Raw genomic sequence first — 23,541 nt, 5'->3', positions numbered from 1 at the left:
CACAAGTAGAATTGTGATCCTAACAGGGACTGTTATTTTAGGACATCATGACTTCTTCTGATGAAATACCTACTAGACAAGACTTGGGGCTGCTGAGGGAGGGATGGCGCAGGGCCCAGGGCAGGGACGGGAGGGAGGGAGGGAGGGACGGTGTAAGACCGCCCCTGCCAGCTGACTCAGTGTGTTAGACAGCCTTTTAGAGACTTGACTGAGTGTACGGTCAACCTCCATCCTCTCAGATCCAGCTTAAATGTCAGGGAGTGGAGAGATTCAGGTTATGCTGTGTGCGACCCAGGTTATGCTGGGTGCGACCCAGGTTAGTGCGTGTAGATCGACCCAGGTTATGCTGTTGTCGACACTCAAGGTTATGCTGTTGTCGACCCAGGTCTATGCTAGTGTCGAGCCCAGGTTCATGCGTGTGTCGACCCAGGTTATGCTGTGTCGACCCAGGTTATGCTGTGTCGACCCAGGTTATGCTGTGTCGACCCAGGTTATGCTGTGTCGACCCAGGTTATGCACTGCTCTTGCAATACATCAGTTAATTCAGTATTGTAGTGGAGAGAAGAGAGAGGTAAAGGTAAAAAATATATATACCTGAATAAAAAACAGACCCAACTCAAATCGACTTTATCAGGAACACAACCTGAAATGAACAGTAACAAGTGCAGGTGCTCCAATCAGAACGGTCTGAGCTGCAATATGGAAACACTGGGTGTTTTAACAACGAAACCGCCAGAGAAACTGCTCCGAGCTGACGCACGACGGCGAGGTATGCCAGCCTCAGCCTCCATTCGACCAACAGACTCGACTGACCTCATTTCTCCCACAACTCAATTTGCCGGACAAACTCCTGTCTGGCAAGTGTGAAAGGCAAGAATGAAGCACTAGTTAGGCCACGCGCCTCCAGAAGCAGGGACTTGGACAACTTTTGCTCGTCCTCGTTCACACAAACTACCTACCTTGGCCTCTTTTTACAGTACCAGTCAAAAGTTTGGACACACCTAATCATTCCAGGGTTTTTCTTTATTTTTACCATTTTCAACATGGTAGAATAATAGTGAAGACATCAAAACTATGAAATAACACGTATTGAATCATGTAGTAACCAAAAAAAGTGTTAAACAAATCAAAACATATATTTTAGATTCTTCAAAGTAGCAACCCTTTGCCTTGACAGCTTTGCACTCTTGGCATTCTCTCAACCTGGTTCATCTGGAATGCTTTTCCAAGTCTTGAAGAAGTTACTACATATGCTGAGCACTTGATAGCCGATTATCCTTCTGGTACTGTATATCAGGGTCATATTTATTAGTCCTCAACAAAAAAATACCTTTACATAAGTATTCAGACCCTTTGCTATGAGACTCGAAATTGAGCTCAGGTGCATCCTGTTTCCATTGATCGTCCTTGAGATGTTTCTACAACTTGGAGTCCACCTGTGGTAAATTCAAATGATTGGACATGATTTGGAAAGGCACACACCTGTCTATATAAAAGGTCCCACCGTTGACAGTGCATGTCAGAGCAAAAACCAAGCCATGAGGTCGAAGGAATTGTCCGTAGAGCTCCATGACAGGATTGTGTCTAACCACAGATCTGAGGATGGGGTACCAAAACATTACTGCAGGTCCCCAAGAACACAGTGACCTCCATCATTCTGAAATGGAAGAAGTTTGGAACCGCCAAGACTCTTCGAAGAGCTGGCCGCCTGGCCAAACTGAGCAATCGGGGGAGAAGGGCCTTGGTCGGGGAGGTGACCAAGAACCCTATGGTCACTGACAGAGCTCTAGAGTTCCTCTGTGGAAATGGGAGAACCTTCCAGAAGGACAACCATCTCTGCAGCACTCCACCAAATCAGGCCTTTATGTTAGTGGCCAGATGGAAGCCACTCCTCTGTAAAAAGGCACATGAGAGCCCGCTTGGAGGTTGCCAAAAGGCACGTAAAGGACTCTCAGACCATGAGAAACAAGATTCTCTGGTCTGATGGTGTGGGGATGTTTTCCAGCGGCAGGGACTGGGAGATTAGTCAAGATTGAGGGAAAGATGAGCAAAGTACAGAGTGTTCAGGATCTGACTGGGGTGAAAGTTCACCTTCCAACAGGACAACGACCCTAAGCACACAGCCAAGACAATGCAGGAGTGGCTCCAGGACAAGTCTCCGAATGCCCTTGAGTGGCCCAGCCAGAGCCCGGACTTGAACAATACTGGATATAGACATGAAAATTGCTGAGCAGCGACACTCCCCATCCAACCTGACAGAGCTTGACAGGATCTGCTGAGCAAAATATGCCAAGCTTGCAGCGTCATACCCAAGAAGCCTCGAGGCTGTAATTGCTGCTTCAACAAAGTAATGAGTAAAGGGTCTGAATACTTATGTAAAATGTGATAGTTTTTTATTTTTAAAACACGTACATTAAAAATAAAAAAAATTACCTGTTTTTGCATTGTCATTATGAGGTATTGTGTAGATTGATGACGGGGGGAGCAAATGTGTAAAAAGTCAAGGGGTCTGAATACTTTCACGAACTCAATCACTGTTCACATAAAAAAGACTGTTCAATGCATGGCTGAGCACATAGTGGTGTAGAGTAGGCCTATCAGAAAAGTGCAATGGTATTTATTAGCATTTAAATAAACACATTTTATGCAATTCTACAACACTTTATATATGACTTTATATATGACTGGAAACATTAGCAGAATCTTTTTTTTTATGCAACAAAAAAAGCCTATTCTACTGACGTTGTCTGATCCATATATACCGAACAAAAATATAAAAACGCAACATGTAAATGTGTTGGTCCCATGTTTCATGAGCTTAAATAAAATATCCATACACACAAAAAGTGTATCTCGCAAAACTTTGAGCACAACATTTGTTTACATCCCTGTTAGTGAGCATTTCTTCTTCGCTAAGATAATCCATCCACCTGACAGATGTGGCATATCAAGAAGTTGATTAAACAGCATGATCATTACACATGTGGACCTTGTGCTGGGGGCAATAAAAGGCCACTGAAAATGTGCAGTTTTGTCACACAACACAATGCCACAGACATAAGCTGCCTCCAACATCGTTTTAGAGAATTTGACAGTACTTCCAACTGGACTCAATGGCAGACCACGTGTAACCACGCCAGCCAAAGACCTTGTCATCCAGCTTCTTCACCTGCGGGATTGTCTGAAGGGGTGCTGGGGAGTATTTCTGTCTGTAATAAAGCCCTTTTGTGGGGAAAAACTCAATCTGATTGGCTGGGCCTGGCTCCTCAGTGGGTGGGCCCGAGGCCAACCCATGGCTGCACCCCCTGCCCAGTCATGTGAAATCCATAGATTAGGGCCTAATGAATTCATTTTAATTGACTGATTTCCTCATATGAACTGTAACTCAGTAAAATATTTTTTTAATTACTGCATGTTGCGTTTATATTTTTGTTCAGTATTACCCACCATTTTACAATGTGAGCTGGAGGCAGTATGCATTTTGAAAACCTACTAAATTGTTTGAAACCTGAATGTTTCACTTACATTGCGTGAAAATTCGACCATAGTCAAAAATTGTATTAAAATCATACGAGTATAGAGTATAGAAATAAATAAATAAATAAACTAATGTGAAAGCACCAGCCCCTGCCACACTGATACAACGTGATCATTGGTGGCTAAATAGATGGCCAATGCAGCAGTTGGCCTATAAACTTCCATTGTCAAGCATTTCGCTACACTCGCATTAATAATCGGCTAACCATGTGTATGTGAGAAATAGAAATTTGATTTGTCAACTAAGTAAAAATAGCCTACATAAAGCTGACAAATAACAAATATTTACTGATGAAAAGTCGGTTCCTGTCCATCACATTCATCCCTTTCTAAATCGGCCTTGACTTGAGTTGTCTAGTGATGAGCAACATCGTATGAAAAAATCAACTGGATCCATCCTGAAGCTGTATCAACTAACCTATTCCACTGGATATATGGGGATCATCAGATTACGATGATATTTTGCTCTTGGTGAATATCGAAGCGGTGATTGTTGGAAAGATTTTTCAAAATAGCCTAATACTTCCTCGCAGCTAACTCAGACTTAGCCTGCCCCGGAGCAGGTTAGTTCTGAAGGATTTGTTGCCATAGAAATTTACCTGGATAAAAAGGTCAGCCACTTTCGTGGTACAGGTTATCCCGAGTTGATCGAGTTGACCTCGGTAGGCTAACTCCTCAAACCTATCCCAAACCTTAATCCTTCTGAGGTTAATACCTAACCTTAAGATTATCATTATTTATTTCACTTAGGCTCCCAGCCCGAACACGCAGGACTAAGATTTGTGTACCCTTCAAATCACACCTGTAACAGAGTGACACAGACATTTTTTAAGTGAAAGAATCTGAGTCTAACATAAGCCAATGAATGCAAAGTTGAACAAACCACCTTTTGACGGTTTGTGCCGTAAATCTGTTACCAAACTTTGAATATGAACTGTTCAAGTAAATGTGTTTGTGACATTTTTATGTAGACATATTTTTTTTTAAGTAGTCCTTGTGCATAGAGTTGTATGGTTTGTTTAACTTTGCAATCTCTGGTTTTTGTTTGACAAACATTTTAAAGTGAAAAATATGAGTCTCAATGTCACTCTGTTATTGTGAAATTAACCTGAACCAGAGATCAAAACAGAGAACTTGGTCGAAGCAAGGACTGCTTGTTTGTGTAAAGATATGGAAATAACCCTGCCGACTTTGAGCTTGTCAGTGTTGACATTCTTGGAACACATGTTCAGTGAGTGGCTGTGGAGAAATCAGGGCTGTCCCCTCTCCCCCCCAAAAATGTGTTGGTTAACCAAGAGTCATCTGTTCTTTCGACATTTTAAACATCTATTTTTCCATATAGACACATCCTGTGTTTGAATAAAATCAACTATATGCACTGAGCTTGTCTGATGCTTTAAGCACACAGTTTGATTAAATATTTAAAAAGACACAATTGTCTCAAGAGGTCAAGATAACCAGAAGAACAAAAATTTAAAAACAGTTCGACCCTCCTCCCGCTGCTGCTGGCTTTCACAGATTCTGCTGTTAGGGAGTATTTCCTCGCCACCGTGCTTCTGCATTGCTTGCTGTTTGGGGGTTTTAGGCTGGGTTTCTGTATAAGCACTTTGTGACATCGGCTGATGTGTTAAAAAAAAAAAAAAAAAAAAAAGCTTTATAAATACATTTGATTGATTGAAATTTGATTGTTACGCTCCTGAAGTTGCCGTTAATAGGCTACACCTGATGTTTGCACCCTTTTCCATTTGGAGCGACAATTTATTTTACCATTCTACGTGCCAGTTATGATTTTTCAATTGCACATTTTTTGTAGAACAGTTTCATTTCAATTATAATAATGTCTTCGTATGTCAAAACCATTGTCATGTTTGTTCATGTAAATTCTAAATCCAAATAAATAAAATCTAAAAAAAAGTTTGTATGATAGGCTACACCGTGAGCCATTGGCAGCTAAAGAAGCCAGAATTGGGCCTATATATACCAACGCAAGTAACTTCTATTGCCCAAAAATAAAAACATTGCAGGTTTAAAATATTCTGATAAATATCATTGGCTACACATGGACATTTGCTTATGTTCATTTCTGTACTCCGCCTGTCTGCAACGAAATTGAAACATTGTATTAACTATCAACTGGGTCCACCCAGAAGATCAGCTAGCAAACCTGCAAAATTGTATCAACTATTCTGGGCCCTGCACCAGTGACCAGTGAGCTTCCTGCACCAGTGAGCTTCCTGCACCAGTGAGCAGTGAGCTTCCTGCACCAGTGAGCAGTCTCCACCAGTGAGCAGTGAGCTTCCTCCACCAGTGAGCTTCCTGCACCAGTGAGCAGTGAGCTTCCTGCACCAGTGAGCAGTGAGTTTCCTGCACCAGTGAGCAGTGAGTTCCTCGCACCAGTGAGCTCCTTGCACCAGTGAGCTCCTTGCACCAGTGAGCTCCTTGCACCAGTGAGCTCCTTGCACCAGTGAGCAGTGAGCTCCTTGCACCAGTGAGCAGTGAGCTCCTTGCACCAGTGAGCAGTGAGCAGTGAGTTCCTTGCACCAGTGAGCAGTGAGCGTCCTGCACCAGTGAGCAGAGAGTTTCCTGCACCAGTGAGCAGAGAGTTTCCTGCACCAGTGAGCAGAGAGTTTCCTGCACCAGTGAGCAGAGAGTTTCCTGCACCAGTGAGCAGAGAGTTTCCTGCACCAGTGAGCAGAGAGTTTCCTGCACCAGTGAGCAGTGAGCGTCCTGCACCAGTGAGCAGTGAGCGTCCTGCACCAGTGAGCAGAGAGTTTCCTGCACCAGTGAGCTCTGAACAGATGGCTGTATATGCACAAGGGATACAAAGTAATCAGTTGTTTTATGACGTTTCCACTGGATCAGAGCATGGCATCTTCCCCTTTCACACCGAGGCTCGGTGGTTATCGAAAGGGAGAGAGCTGGAAATATTTTTCATATACATTGAGGAACTATTGTCATTCTCAATGGATGTAAAGAACAGACTTTGTTTACTTGCTGTTTGAGGTGAAGAAAACATTACTTTGAGAAGCTCCACAGCTCATTAATGGTGGTGAGTTAAGACCATCAGAAATACTATCAGATCCACAAATGGGCACATTTATACATTTGTGCGCAGGCCAGGTAGCCTACTTCAATGTGTAATCAGGTGTGCGTTCATACTCAACATTGACAGGAGCACTCCAAAAAAAAAAAAAAAGAGACGATGAATAACTTGGCAAAATTTTTACATGGAATGAAATAAACCCAAGTGTAGCATAGGTTTGGAGCTCTGCAAACAACACGTCGACAACGACAAACGGTAAACGACGGTAAATGACTAATAATATATTGAATGCGTTTATAAATTAAAAATGACGGGTACTAAATGGTCAATGTACTACTGGTGATATATATATATAAAATGGAGAAACAAAAAAGGACAAAACAATTCACACAATGAAGTTATGGAACAATGAATGAGCATGACTTCACGGGAAAGAGCACATTGTGGAGAGAGACACACCATGTGCATCTTAGCAACACTTTCGTTCTTCTTGACTCAACATTTTAAAATTATACCCAAGACATATTATATTCACACCTACTGTAGGCCTAAGGAACTCACACAACCGGCGTCAGGTCCAAGGCAGGCGCCATTTATAGAAAACCAACGCAATTTCGAAACGGATGCAATCTAACTTTTTTTAAATACATTTTATCAAGGCAAATAAATGCCTTACGTTGCCGGTCTTACATGCTGACCACACCGCTCGTGTTACGTGCAAAATAAATGTACACATACATGTTTATTCAATCATTGCATCCAAACTGCTCACGAGCATCTGCATAGCCAGGCGCTAAAATATCACTATTTGTGACGCTTGACGCTGCAAGTCCTGCCTCTCCCATCTCCTCATTGGTTTTTAGGAGCATATACCCACGTGGGTGATTGAAAGATGAACTGAGGTCCACACTCCAGTCCAGTTGGTGGTGGTAATGCACCTTAAAGTTGGTGGCCAACCGCCATATAAAGTCCAAAGAAGAAGCCTGAAGGATGAGCGATGATCTAGAACGAACTTCGTGTACCGTTTTATCTGTAGATGGAATGTCAGAGTAGAGGACCTTGTGCATTTCAGGTAAAATAACAACCCAATGTTTATATCCCAGGACAAATTAGCTAGCAACAGCAAGGTAGCTAGCTAATTTGCCATGAATGCTTTTAGACCTGTCCCCAAACTAATATAGTTGGCTCTGAGTTTGACCATGCTGGTCATTTATGAACATTTGAACATCTTGGCCATGTTCTGTTATAATCTCCACCCGGCACAGCCAGAAGAGGTCTGGCCACCCCTCATAGCCTAGTTCCTCTCTAGGTTTCTTCCTAGGTTTTGGCCTTTCTAGGGACTTTTTCCTAGCCACCGTGCTTTTACACCTGCATTGCTTGCTGTTTGGGGTTTTAGGCTGGGTTTCTGTACAGCACTTTGAGATATCAGCTGATGTAAGAAGGGCTTTATAAATACATTTGATTCTGAGTTAGTTTTGATATTTCTACCTGCGTGCCCTGATCGCGTCTGGTGTGGCTGGACAAAAATCAACATGTGAATGCGCGCGCCCGATCTAGTCAGCATGTTAAGAGTGATGGACCGTGCCATCCCCGGCGGACTCAACGAGTTAGTCCACTGAGACAGGCGCAAAATCATACAAGTGTCTCTCTGGTGTCATGAAGATTTATCAAATTTGCAACCGCTCTAAAAAATAAAAATAAATTTAATCTATTAAAATCTATCCAACAACACAGCCAATCAACCAAATAATCAACTAAATGGGGTCAGCACTAGGATAAATAAACCACACTGGCTGTGGAGAAAAATAATAACACTCTGTCTACATCCCAATCAGCACCCTATTCCCTACATAAAGTGGTGGCCAATAGGGGTCAGGTCAAAAGTAGTGCACTATAATAGGGAATAGGGTGTAAATTGGGATCAAGCCCATGTCTGTTCTCACTTGTCAGTGGAACAATGTGGCCGTTTCCTTTTTTTTTTTAAACGCTCAATTCATTCGATTCGACAAAGATATGGTCTGTTTCGCGGCATGACTTCCAATTCAGAGCAACACTTCTACAAACATTTAGGTTAGTTAAGTCAGCTATGGCAAACTTTGCCCAACATATATACAATAATCTTAATTTGATCGCACTGTTGTTGCAGGTCATTTAAATGCAAACGTGTAGTGTTTAAAAAAGGCTTCTGAAGTTTGTAATTTCCAATTAAAAATGTCACTTGATTTGCCAACTACAAATGTAACAACCCCTACAAAAATGTCTATTAATTATAATCCACATTTCCTGTAGCTACAGGATTATTTATAATTCAACACTAGTTTTAGGCTTGATAAGTGAGTACATGTGAAGGATTTGCCACAGACTCTCCTGGTTAACAGACAGTCCTCATTATAAATAATCTCTACCTTCTTGCCCTTTGTGCTGTTGTCTGTGCCCAATAATGTTTATACCATGTTTTGTGTTGATACCATGTTGTGCTGTCATGTGTTGCTGCCTTATCGTCTTTGGTCTCTCTTCATGTTGTAGTCTTTGGTCTCTCTTCATGTTGTAGTCTTTGGTCTCTCTTCATGTTGTAGTCTTTGGTCTCTCCTCATGTTGTAGTCTTTGGTCTCTCTTCATGTTGTAGTCTTTGGTCTCTCTTCATGTTGTAGTCTTTGGTCTCTCTTCATGTTGTAGTCTTTGGTCTCTCCTCATGTTGTAGTCTTTGGTCTCTCCTCATGTTGTAGTCTTTGGTCTCTCTTCATGTTGTAGTCTTTGGTCTCTCTTCATGTTGTAGTCTTTGGTCTCTCTTCATGTTGTAGTCTTTGGTCTCTCTTCATGTTGTAGTGTTGTCTCACTTGTCGGGATGTGTGTTTTGTCCTATATTTTTTATTTTTAATCCCAGCCCCTGTCCCCGTAGGAGGCCTTTTGGTAGGCAGTCTGTAAATAAGAATCTGTTCCTAACCGACTTGCCTAGTTAAACGGTTAAATAAAATGATAGACCAAGAATGAGAACGTTTGAGGCATCTCATTTTGTTCACCTGCAATTAATCAAAAATACACTATTCTGTGCAAATCAATTAATCCACAACAGTCCAGCTATCTTTTTCTTTTTTAGTCTTTCCGAAGCGCCAAAGTTCACTTGGCCCGATGCCCACCCAAACCCCAATGGGATGAATAATGAGACATCCCACGACCCATAATGCTCTGGTCAAAAGTAGCACACTATGTAGGGAATAGGGTGTCATAGGGCTCTGGTCAAAAGTAGCACACTATGTAGGGAATAGGGTGTCATAGGGCTCTGGTCAAAAGTAGCACACTATGTAGGGAATAGGGTGTCATTTGGGATGCCGTAAATAAGTTGGTTGGTCGGAAAATAATTCATTTGGAATAACACAAAAGAGACAATGATGATTATATAGAGAGACGGATAGAGAAGGGTTGAATGATCCAGCACAAAGGATAGACCGCTCCGTCATGGGACCCAGAGAGAGAGAGCTGCATCGTACCAGCAGCATTCTTTATAGGGTACAAGAGCAGGACAAAAGGAGCCACAATCCACCCATTCATTATCAGTTACAGTATGCTAATAATGTAGATGGATGGGTAACAGGCAGCATTTTACCCACAGTTAGTCTCAGCAAAGACAAATAAATCAAATGGAGTCAAAGCATTTGAACTAATATTTGCAAATGAAGGCTGTAGTCATTAACCATCATTCATACATTATCAATTCAATATACCCCATTCTTATGACTGTATGCTGCTTTTAGGTCTTAGGGTTTTTTTTTTGCGGTTTGGGCCAGTTCTGACCAACACGTTGGTGTACAAAGTACTCTGTGAACGTTACAGGGTCCAGTACCTTGTAGTGGCAGAAAGTCCTCTCTGCTACCACTCTGTCAGTAGAGCTGATTTCAAGTCAGGTTTCACTCTCCACATTTGCATAGGGAGTGACGTGTCACATTTCCTGCCCATCCAGACAAAATCACTGATTTCTTCTGCCTGTGAGCGACGGAGCCTGGGAGACGGCATATTAAAGGGGGACTGTCTAGTGAATCCAGAAATGGTGGTTTCATCTCACTGTGGTATTCTCTGACAGATTTAGAGCTCTCAACATGAAAAAAATACTAAATCATTTCGTAGAATGGCGTACGTGGATAAGGCAGAAGGACATCGTTTTAACAATAAATAAAATAATCTGCACAATCTACCTTTTCCGTTTTTCAAATTGCCGGCGTCTTGAAGATAAAAATTGGGGTGGTGTGTACTGTGCTAATAATCATACAAAATAAAAATTACATTAAAAAAGATGGCGGTCTTAGCAAAACGAGGAATTTGTGGTAAGTGGATTGGAGCCGCCATCTTTATGCACCTCCGCTATTGAAATACGACCACTTTCTCTTGGTCACATGAGGAACGAAATCACTTTGTGCGTACAGCTGAAGTTGTCAAGAGTCCGTAGACATTCGAACGGTGTTTCTGCGTTGCTCAGAGGACGATCGGTTGAAAATGTTCTGTCGTCAGTTACATGAAATGGAGCCAAATTTGTACCATCACTAAATTACGATCATATTTATTTTACAGTTATAAAAAAGGTGAAGTCTTATAATAAGTGATTCATAATTTGATTTCAACTATTGATGAGTTCTAAACTTGAAATATTCTTATTAATCAAGTATCCTATTGTAATATTGAGTGGCATAATCTAGTTTTTACACCAGAAGTTAACGGGTATCTGTAAGGGTGAATGTATTGAGTAAAGGAAAGGCAATCACACGTGGCAGGCAATGATAAGGGTGGAGAGATGTGGTTTAGTGAGGAAAGGGGGGGGGGGGGTGCGAGGTCAGGACACGTTAAGGGAGAAGAAACAGTTTATTGCCCACGTCACTCAATTTCCTGCCTAGCAACAAAGATGTTGTTTAGAAAGAAGGACTGTTTGTTGTTTAGAAAAGGAGGACAGATACATCGATCGATCTACACACACTTCCCTGCAAAAGTATTCATCCCCCTTGGCGTTTTTTCTATTTTGTTGCATTACAACCTGTAATTTAAATGGATTTTTATTTGGATTTCATGTAATGGACACTTTTTATTTTTACAAACAAAACAGAAAAGTGGTGCATGCATATGTATTTACCCCCTTTGCTATGAAGCCCCTAAATGAAATCTGCTGCAACCAATTACCTTCAGAAGTCACATAATTAGTTAAATAAAGTCCACCTGTGTGCAAAGTGTTACATGATCTGTCACATGATCTCAGTATATATACACCTGTTCTGAAAGGCCCCAGAGTCTGCAACACCACTAAGCAAGAGGCAGCACCAAGCAAGCGGCACCATGAAGACCAAGGAGCTCTCCAAACAGGTCAGGGACAAAGTTGTGGAGAAGTACAGATCAGGGTTGGGTTACAAAAAAAATATCCGAAACTTTGAACAACCCACGGAGGAGCATCATTAAATCCATTATTTAAAAAATGAAAGAATATGGCACCACAACAAACCTGCCAAGAGAGGTCCGCCCACCAAAACTCAAAGAGGGCATTAATCAGAGAGGCAACAAAGAGACCAAAGATAACCCTGAAGGAGCTGCAAAGCTCCACAGTGGCGATTGGAATATCTGTCCATAAGACCACTTTAAGCCGTACGCTCAACAGAGCTGGGGTTAACGGAAAAGTGTCCAGAAAAAAATAAGCGAACATGTTTGGTGTTCGCCAAAAGGCATGTTGGAGACTCCCCAAACATATGGAAGAAGGTACTCTGGTCAGATGAGACTAAAATTGAGCTTTTTGGCCATCAAGGAAAACACTAGGTCTGGCCAAACCCAACACCTCTCATCAACCCGAGAACACTATCCCGTCACGTCTGGATGAAACCTGGCACCATCTCCAAGGTGAAGCATTGTGGTGGCAGCATCATGCTGTGGGGATGTTTTTCAGCGGCAGGGACTGGGAGACTAGTCAGGATCGAGGGAAAGATGAACAGAGCAAAGTACAGAGAGATCCTTGATAAAAACCTGCTCCAGAGCACTCAGGAGCTCAGACTGGGGCAAAGGTTCACCTTCCAACGGGACAACCACCTTAAGCACACAGCCAAGACAATGCAGGAGTGGCTTCTGGACAAGTCTCTGAATGTCCTTGAGTGGCCCAGCCAGAGCCCAGACTTGAACCCGACCGAACATCTCTGGAGAGACCTGAAAATAGCTGTGCAGCGACGCTCCCCATCCAACCTGACAGAGCTTGAGAGGATCAGCAGAGAAGAATGGGAAAAACTCTTCAAATACAGGTGTGCCAAGCTTGTAGCATCATACCCAAGAAGACTCGAGGCTGTAATCGCTGCCAAAAGGTGCTTCAACAAAGTACTGAATAAAGGGTCTGAATACTTATGTAAATGTGATATCAGCTTTAAATTTATAATAAATTAGCACATTTCTAAAAACCTGTTTTTGCCTTGTCAATATGGGGTATTGTGTGTAGATTGATGAGGGGGAAAACATTTATTTAATCAATTTCAGAATAAGGCTGTAACATAACAAAATGTGGAAAAAGTCAAGGGGTCTGAAAACCTTCCGAATTCACTGTATTACTATTTGTGCCTGAAAAAGGAACGTTCCAGAACTATGTAGCATTACTAGTTATTGTTCATGGTTATCTCATGAAAAAGTATTACTGTTGTGTATGTCTATTATATATATATATATATATATATATATATATATATAAAAACAAACTGAAGCCTTTCCAATCCAAGTTAAGTCCATATCCACTTAACATTTATTATACGTAGAATAAGGTCTACCATGTGCTGGACAAAAAAATATATATAATCAACGATGACACAATTCTATTACATCATTCTGTCATTTCTAGAATGGCCGTGGCTAATACTTGGGTCCGATAACCCCGCAGTGGTCCGTACCTCAACGATAAGTAGCAAAATGAGATCAAGTAGTGTCCCAAAATGGTAACCTAACCTTTATGTTGTGCACTATTTCTTGACTACTTTAAACCAGACCCAGAGCTCTGGTCAACAGTAGTGCACTACATAGGGGTTAGGATACCATTTTGAGACAAAGACACAGTTCGAAGCCCTGTGTTTTACTGTGACCACAGCAGCTGTGTGCATGGAAACCATTAGAAAACAAAACAGAAGAAAAACAGACTGAAAGCAGAGAGGGACTACATGGAAACCATGTTTACATGATAAGGGTCATTAGGGTCACAACAAAACGGAAGAAACTTCTTGGACTTATAAGAAAGAAGTCCTAGGGAAAAAATCCTGAGAAACTATTTTTTTTCTTCTTTTCTTTCAGTCGAAAACGTTTTCCATTGTGGGCCCCATTGAATACGACTCTAGCCAGCTGTAACCAACCAGGTTACTGGAGGTTATCCATCCAAATCCAGTTGTAACTAACCTGATTCAGCTTATCAGCCAAATTATTACAATCAGGTACACTACAGGATGGTAGCTCTCCAGGAACAGGGTTGGAGAGAAGACCTACAGGATGGTAGCTCTCTCCAGGAACAGGGTTGGAGAGAAGACCTACAGGATGGTAGCTCTCTCCAGGAACAGGGTTGGAGAGAAGACCTACAGGACGGTAGCTCTCTCCAGGAACAGGGTTGGAGAGAAGACCTACAGGACGGTAGCTCTCCAGGAACAGGGTTGGAGAGAAGACCTACAGGACGGTAGCTCTCCAGGAACAGGGTTGGAGAGAAGACCTACAGGATGGTGGCTCTCCAGGAACAGGGTTGGAGAGAAGACCTACAGGACGGTAGCTCTCCAGGAACAGGGTTGGAGAGAAGACCTACAGGATGGTAGCTCTCCAGGAACAGGGTTGGAGAGAAGACCTACAGGACGGTAGCTCTCCAGGAACAGGGTTGGAGAGAAGACCTACAGGATGGTAGCTCTCCAGGAACAGGGTTGGAGAGCCCTGATCTAGCCTCTCAGTTTGCGCTCATCTCTCAAAACAAAGGCCTCTGGTCAAGATACAAAAAGCTGATTACACAACAGAACAATGTTGAGGCTGTTTGTCGTGATCAAACTGAGTGAGTGTGTAGGGCAGGCTTGGTTTCTGAATTTTGCTGACAGAAAATTTAATTTAAAATAGTGACACCATCAGCATGTTCTGTGAGTGAAACTACAGGCTCACTTCCCTTTTTCTCTCTCAAATGCATCAACTGTACATACACGCAGAGGACTTTCCCAGGATGCATTGTGTTTTGTGGTAGTCCATTTAGACTTGGTAATAATGGTGATCTCCTATATACAAACATTATCTTACTATAAAAAAAGGGAATTCAAATCACAAAAATTTGTTTTAGGGCTGGGGGAAAAAAGCTCCTAAAGACAGGAAATAAATTCAACTGAGCACCATAAAACCTGAACTTCTCTCATGCAAAGCAAGGAACAATACAAGTTAAAACACAGAGAAGAACTTCTCTGGGCAAAGTAGGCTCAGCTGCTTCACTACATAGAGCACTAGACCAGAGTGTGTTCCCTATACAGGAAATATGGTGCCATTTGGAATGCACTTACACCTCATTGCCGTGGCTACGGACTAACACCGCAGGTGAGCGACTGACTGAGACCAGTGATACTGACAACCTGAAATGTCTGGTGTCGTTGATTTCGTAAAACAAAACAAAAAACACAACAAAAAAAAGGGCAGAGAGACATTTCCTCTTGGTCGGCTGTGCGACAGACAAGCTGACATTTGCAAGCCCAGCACTGTTACATAAACAGATGTAGGCTAGCTTGTCTGCCTGGTAGCTTTAAGGAAGGGGGAACAGAACCCTGATGGGGTGTGTGTGTCTGTTCGGTATTGGAGAAGGGATCAGACGGTCTCTTTCTGTGTTCCAAATTGCATCCTCTTCCCTATATAGTGCACTACTTTAGGGAACGGAATAGGGCTCTGGTCTAAAGTAGTGCACTATATAGGGAATAGGGCTCTGGTCTATAGTAGTACACTATATAGGGAATAGGGCTCTGGTCTATAGTAGTACACTATATAGGGAATAGGGCTCTGGTCTATATAGCGCACTACTATAGACCAGAGCACTATGTGCCCTGTGCAAATTTGAGACACAGACCATACCTGCTTACTTACTCAGTCTGCTACCAAAACACAAAATCAGCCTGAGGAGATTGGCTGGCTCCAGAAAGGAACCACCCCCCACCACCATTCTATCAGTCCTTTAATTCACTTTTATATATTGGCCCAAAATTTGATTTGACTATGTACTTACGGTCAACCACGTATCACATAACGTGAGTGTCAAGACGCAGAGGAGTTTTAGGCGATTGCCTGTGGCGAGAGGACAAGAGTAGGAAACCTAGTCAAGTCTGCTATCCCGTATAGGTGACAAGTGAGTCAGTCAACCTATAGCCTATGGGTCGAGGAAGAGAGATAGTAGGCCACGGGTGACTTCCTGTGACTAGATCCCATCTTGTCATTTCTGTAACCATCTCTGAGACAGTGACAGACCTCATCAGAGAGACTGAGAGCAATGTGGTGGGAGGAGAGTGGAAAAAACTAAGTTCTTGCTTATCACTAGATAAAACCACTGCAGTGTATGTGTGTGTGTGTCAGGGTTTCCGTTAGCCGGTAATAGCTGGCTTTTTGGTCGATAAATAAAAATTGGCGCTGGCAAAGTGTCTGGGACAAGGAAAAAAAAATCCCATTGCAAAAGAATGCCTTTTAGCCTTCCAGACAATGTAAATACATTTGAATGGTCATGCTTATCGGTTTAAAGGTCAATTTGCATAACTTCGCGGAATTAAATCGGCGCGTGTATTTTTCTTTAGTCGTTATGTATTTTATTTATCACAAGCCAACAGCATACAGATACAGAGCCTCGTTTGAGCGGGAAAATCATTTCACACAGCACGAGAGCAGCTGCTACAGCTTGTCAAACAGCTCACAATTTGCCGTTTGAGTGAAACGTGATTTTTTTTATTTTTATAAGCCTAATAATTGCACAACAATTCAAAATGCAATGACGTGTTAAAAATAGCAAAAAAAATGTGTCTATCAAAACTGTTTCTATTTCTCAACTGGTGATTGAAGCACGCTTCCCATTCGCCATTCAAGTGCATAGGCTCGAGCTCCTGAGTGGACACTGCATCTCAGTGCAAGAGCCGTCACTGCAGTCCCTGGTTCGAATCCAGGTTTGGCCGGGGGTAGGCCGTCATTGTAAATAAGAATTTGTTCTTAAACTGGACTTGCCTAGTTAAATAAAAAGGTTAAATTTTAAAATTTTAAAAATTAAAAATAGGCAATGGTAGGCAGACTTCAGTGCATCACACACCACTTTGCATTGAGCTGAAGTAGTATGAAAACATATTTAAAATTGTTTAAAACCTGAACGTTTTAGTTAATGTTATGAAACATGTCGTCTTACCTCGCTACAAAGTAGCCTAGCCAAAATCAGACCATACAAACGAGGAGGCAATTAAAAAGGACTTCCATAGGCCACTGAAACCAGTAGCCTATTTCGCTCATATTCTATTGGTTTTCAATTCAACTTTCTTTCACTGACCAGTAGCCAAAGGCACAATTCCAGGTCATATTAGCAAGCCATGCTAGTTGATGATAATCCTAGTCATATTAGCATCCCATGCTAGTTGATGATAATCCTGGTCATATTAGCAACCCATGCTAGTTGATGATAATCCTAGTCATGTTAGCATCCCATGCTAGTTGATGATAATCCTAGTCATATTAGCATCCCATGCTAGTTGATGATAATCCTAGTCATATTAGCATCCCATGCTAGTTGATGATAATCCTAGTCATATTAGCAACCCATGCTAGTTGATGATAATCCTAGTCATATTAGCAACCCATGCTAGTTGATGATAATCCTAGTCATATTAGCATCCCATGCTAGTTGATGATAATCCTAGTCATATTAGCATCCCATGCTAGTTGATGATAATCCTAGTCATATTAGCATCCCATGCTAGTTGATGATAATCCTAGTCATATTAGCAACCCATGCTAGTTGATGATAATCCTAGTCATATTAGCAACCCATGCTAGTTGATGATAATCCTAGTCATATTAGCAACCCATGCTAGTTGATGATAATCCTAGTCATATTAGCATCCCATGCTAGTTGATGATAATCCTAGTCATATTAGCATCCCATGCTAGTTGATGATAATCCTAGTCATATTAGCAACCCATGCTAGTTGTTGCATCTTTACATCTCCCCTCTTTGTAACAGATATTTTCATCTCCGTCTCATGAAACCACTGGCAGGTACAGTACGCTTTATGACAATGGTGTTTTTTTCCCGCCAATTGCATTACAGAACCAACATTTGCATGTGGCCTACGGCCTTGTGCGCATTGCTGCGCTTATGTGTAGAAATAATGTATCAACATTTGAATCTGAATGTTCTGATCTGTTCCATCAGCCTCATTGCTTTTTAACATGTTTTGGATGTATCCTAGGCCCACTGGTTGTATGAATTTGGGATCTAATCGACCCACAACTGTCCCAAAGTCTGTTTGGAAAAGGCTATTTCTTTCTAGACAAGCTGACCAATAGAATAGGTTAACTTTTCTACTAGTAGATTGACATAAACTAGGTGATTTTGCTGTTCATTACTGGTCTTGTAGACTAAGGACAAGTGTGCCCAGTTAATATAAAATGTTCAATCTGCGCATCGGAATTCGTTAAGGTCGCACGCCATCGCATCCTCGAGTCGACTGTTCTGTTAAAACGAATGACCATAATCTATATGTGATTTTTGTAATTCTGCGCAAAGTGGGTGGATGCCCTAATCAGGCAATGAGTATGAGTCCGGTATATTTCTGAAATGTCCAGTAAATTAAAATATAAATTTACCAGTCAAATGTCCTGTGCCACATTTTCCTGTGTTGTTTTGTGTGTGTTCCTGCTCATAGCTAGATACAACCATTCTGTTGTGACTGATGCTTAGCACTGGACAATGATGAGCAGAGTTGAAACGCCATGTATTTTTTTTTACTGAACCTTCCCCACAAACATCCTAATTTGGACAATAAAAAGATACTGACTTGATCACACAAGACAAATGTGAGTATTTTTCAAAATTGTCAAAAGAAAAGCCAATCGATTAAAAGTACACTGAAAACAATAGAAAAGTTCACTCTTCAAAATAAAGTTGGAGCTTTTAGTGCCCTGAAAAGGATGGTCAAAAAGCTAGGATACCTCCCAGGTTAGAAGCTTAGGTTACTCACACACTTCACATTACTTCCTCCTATAACATTTTGTGCAGAGCAGACCACATTCTCTGTTAAGTTGGGCTTTGAGGGAATCTCATGCTTTTCATTAAACTGGCACAGCTCTGGTACAGAGGGGGGCAAAAGAGAGGGAGTGAGAGAAGAGCGAGAGAGAAGAGCGAGAAATGGGGTAGAGATAAAGATAGGAGAAAAATAGAGGGGGTGGCGGAGATGAGCCTCCCTCTGAGGAACATTCCATGATTCATTGAGTTGTTTCCTGAGACAGAAAGAGAGCAAAGTCACACCAGCAACGACCCTTTGACAGACACCACCCGGCTGCAAGCAGGGCAGCCGGTCTTAAGAGGGGGCCAGAGAGAGGCGAGCATTCAGATTAGCCGAGCGTCTCTGCCCTTGCTTTGTGTCCTCAATTCCTCGGTGGAACGCCAACAAGCCTGAGGCCCCATTCCAATACCTTTACAATGCTGAAGTCACAGGGCGACTAGCCTGAGGCCCATTCCAATACCTTTACAATGCTGAAGTCACAGGGTGACTAGCCCGAGGCCCCATTCCAATACCTTTACAATGCTGAAGTCACAGGGCGACTAGCCTGAGGCTCCATTCTAAGTCCCAGGGTGAACCTCAGTAATATTTACTTGATTCCTCACATTTCCCTTTTCGTCTCCTTCTCAAAGAACATTAGAGCAGGAGACCGGAGGTTACTTCCCTTGGATTTTCTCCGCCAATGCTTTTTGAGAAGGATGATGCTAGGAATCAAGGAAATACAGTTGAGATTCACCCATGGTTTCCACTTCCTTGTTTTTGCCGTGTTGGATCCGTGGTTTCCTCTAGAGAAGAATGAGGATGTCCTTGATGGTTTCCTGAAGGAAAGATTGAATGAATGGTGCTTGTTTAACCACCAATCCTACGGGACGGACGCAGTTGGAACCACCGAACTTCACACTCTGCTTCTCAAATGAAGATTTCAGTAACTTCATGTGATTACATTGTGACACTGGGCTTACAGCCTCTTCTGTAAAAGAGTGGTGTTTTATTCCAGTAGGATCACGATGATTCAAAACTCCATCGCCGAGGTGATTCATATCAGTTGATTGGGTTCTATTACACCAACTAGAGTATCTTTTTCATAGTGTGAATAGTGTAGTTTATGTCCAATGGGTTGAGGCTGGGTGCCATCGTGATCGTCCTTAAGTCAGTGTCTACGACCCAAATTACACCCTATTACCTATGTAGTGCACTACTTTTGACCATGGTCCATAGGGCTCTGGTCAAAAGTAGTGCAATATGTAGGGAAGAGGCTGTCATTCGGGACACAAAAAGTGTTTCTGAGACGTGGCGCAAAGGAAGTTGCATAACATTAGATATATCCTGCTGCACTGTCTATGGGCGTCAGTGTAAAGCATCTTCATTAAGCCATACTTCAAATAAAATGTAGTTTAAGCTCTATTCTAATATAGAGAAGGATCATTAGGCTACAGAGCTTTTACGGGGAATGTAGGGCCCTATAAAATCTACAGACGGAATCACGGAATACAGACATTAAAACCGAATTCAACAATCCTGAAAAATTAAAACGTGAAAAATTGGGGGGAAAAAACAGAAACCTGGAAAAAATAAATAACTGGAATATGGGAGATAAAAAACTACACGGAATCAGGCATCATGACAGTGTACTGCAGTCAGCGTCTGTGTGTTAATGGCGGAGGTGCATAACAGGCCAGGGGAAGGCAGTCAGTGTTTGCTTTCAGAAAAAAACAAAATGAACTTCCTCCTTCGCTCCTCACTTCCCCAATTCTAAATGGTGGGGTCCTTTCCAGACCACGTCTGAACATGTTCCTAGCAGTCATCCTTGCTTCCTACGTCCTTGTTATGGCCTAAAATTCCTCACCTCCCTCTCAAAGCTCATTGGAAAAGGTCAGTAAAGGGAGGGACCTTGTATCCGTTTGAGAGGGAGACTGACACACACAGTATACTCTCCTGTGCACAGACAGCTTCTGTTTTAAAATAAGGAGTGGTAGAACAGGTTAAGTGGTTAGTCAGTGACTTGTTGACATGTGGGATCAGGACACCTGTATAATTAGGGAGCAGGTTATAGGCTAGATCAGGGCTGGAAGGCCTAGCATCAGTGGGTTTTTTGGTTTCTTCTCTTTCAATGAATCCCTAGACAACCAGGTGAGGTGAGTTCTTTAGTAATTAGTTACCTTAATTCAAAACAATCAAGTACACGGGATGAGTGAAAACACACCGTCACTCGGGCCCTCCGTGGAATGAGTTTGACACGTGGGCTAGATGCTACCTCAACGGAGTTTGTGAGCTGGTGACGGGTCATTCAGCAGGCCATGGGCCTTCTCCATGTTAAAGTCAAGTGAGGACTACCGAAACGCAGAACGAGACAGGGAAATTAGAGACCGTACAGGGGCGTGTTCAGTATGCAAACAGTGTGGAAAGTTGCAGATGCAAATACAAATACATAGAACAACAACGCCACCGACATTTTGCACTGTTTAGGCCCTATTATAAATTCTGACATACTGTACTGTAATTGTCAATGTAATAATCAATGCCACCCCTTACTTGGCTCCAGAGTGGCGCAGCAGTCTAAGGCACTGCATCTCAGTGCTATACAGGAGTCACTACAGACTCTGGTTCGATTCCAGGCTGTATCACAACCGGCCGTGATTGGGAGTCCCCATAGGGTGGCACACAATTGGCCCAGCGTCATCCAGGTTAGGGTTTGGCCGTCATTGTAAATAAGACTAACATAGTTAAATAAAAGGTTAAATAAATAGCAAATAAAAAAAGAATAACAGCCAGTGGAAGGTGCTGTGTATTTACTCGTGTGTTATGTAATGCATGTACTGTATGTGCAATAGCCTTACGACACATACATAGGCCTATAGAGACATACCTTCCGCTATGAGTTCTTCCACGGTGACTTGAAACCGGCCCACGGCGAACACTTTCCCGAAGTAGTTGCTGAGTCCGGAGCCGGACCCGGAGCCCCCTCCCAGCCCGCCACTCTCAGACTTCGGCATTCGGGAGAACTTCTTCATTCTGGCTTCCTTTTGACAGTCTTGACCTCCAAATGCAGTCCTTTGGGCAGCCGATACAGTCGATACGAACTTCAATCAATGTAGGATTTCACTGTCCCCTTGCTATATACTTATCCCAAATCGTTTCTTGTCCTGCATACTCTTCGGAGGGACTTCACTTACACTTGAATGTCATGACACAGCAAGGCGTAGCTATCAACAGAGGAAACGTTGCTCTTCTTCACTAGTTCGCTCGGTTAGTTATGTGGTTAACAGCGTTGCCTCAGAATAAGACAACAAATGTTATTGTTTTTTTTATTTCGACGTTGAAGCGAGCTCCACGCTGCTGGCTAACGTTAGAGCCAATGTAATGATATCAACTAGCTAGCTACTGTGGCTAACTAGCTAGCATACATGCAGGCGTTGCTGCACCCAAGAGACAGTTAGCAGACGCTTCAAAAACAATGAGTCCTAAAAGGCATGATATACACAACAAAGCATATGGGACGCTACCGGTGTTGAACACGGTCTGCGGCTTCGTCTCGCTAATAGTAGCCACAATCTGACTGCCCCTTTGTCAGACTTATTGTCGAAGAACCACTCCCCCTCCTTCTTTCCACTATCTCAGCCCCCGACTTCTCCACGGCACTTCCCAATAAGGTTGGTGGTTAGCTCGCTGACTGGCTTCACTAACGTTAGCTTCTATCAAAATAGCTAGGACAGCATGTAGCCACCACCTCCACAGTGGAATACCCACAGTGCAATAAATGTCGCGTCCGATTCAGTTTATTTTGTCTTCGTCCCAGCCCCTCGGTAAACTTCCAACTCTCTCTTGACTCTCAGCAGCACCTAATGTGTGGTTTTGGTTTGTTATTTCCCAATCAGACAGTTGACAACCTAACCCAGCGTTGTCCGTCCCCTCCTATTGTTATGATTGGTGGTGTACGGAGCGCAGAGACGTACAGGGCGCTTCTATGATGGGGCGGCGTGAATGACAGTCTGCACGGTCTCACCTTTCCTCTGTTAGGTTGAGGGAGAAACACACAAAACAGCTTCAAAAGGATTGATTGATAATATTTCTTATCAAGTAGATAGTGATCCTCATTGAGAAAATGTCTACGTGTTCAGCGTGTAGAACATGCCTTTCTCATCTTATTTGACAAATGTTTTGTATGATTCCTTCAACACGATGTCAGAGTTTGTGATTATATCAACTGGACAGATAACAAAGCAAAGTGGTTTTCAAATGGTTTCCTCATGCCAGTCCAAATCACATGAGAATAGGGTTGTTTTGAGGAAGTGACTTGGCATGTCTCTCATTGGCTGCGTTTAAACAGGCAGCCCAATTCAGATTTTTTTTTCTCACTAATTGGTCTTTTGACCAATGAGATCAGCTCTGAAGAAAAGATCTGACAGAAAAGATCTGATGTGATTGTTCAAGACCAATTAGTGGAAAGAATAATTGGGCTGCCTGTCTAAACGCAGCCATTGACATCACTTTAGGCTACAATAAATCATATCAAATTGTATTTGTCACATGTGTTGAATACAACAGGTGCAGACTTTACAGTGAAATGCTTGCTTAACCAACAATGCAGTTTTTTTAAGTAAATAAGAAAATGGTTGCTAAAAAATATATAAATAACGAGGCTATATACAGGGGGTACCGGTACCGAGTCAATGTACGGGGCTACAGGTTAGTCCAGGTAATTGAGGTAATACATGT

General features: G+C 42.4%; 1 protein-coding gene across 3 annotated transcripts in view; it reads right to left on the bottom strand.

The window, feature by feature from the left end:
* Positions 1-22,841, bottom strand: part of LOC139544921 (BMP-2-inducible protein kinase-like) — a 96,396-nt gene extending 73,555 nt beyond the window's left edge. For all 3 annotated transcript variants that reach the window (XM_071352122.1, XM_071352123.1, XM_071352124.1), the window contains exon 1: positions 21,692-22,841. In XM_071352122.1, the coding sequence (XP_071208223.1) occupies positions 21,692-21,836 (145 nt within the window). In that variant the 5' untranslated portion in view covers positions 21,837-22,841. The remainder of the gene's footprint in view (positions 1-21,691) is intronic.
* Between the last annotated feature and the right edge of the window lie 700 nt (positions 22,842-23,541).

The sequence above is a fragment of the Salvelinus alpinus genome, chromosome 19 (assembly GCF_045679555.1).
Source record: "Salvelinus alpinus chromosome 19, SLU_Salpinus.1, whole genome shotgun sequence".
NCBI lineage: Eukaryota > Metazoa > Chordata > Actinopteri > Salmoniformes > Salmonidae > Salvelinus > Salvelinus alpinus.
The sequence above is the reverse complement of the archived record's forward strand: the minus strand, read 5'-3'. Positions and strand labels throughout refer to the sequence as shown.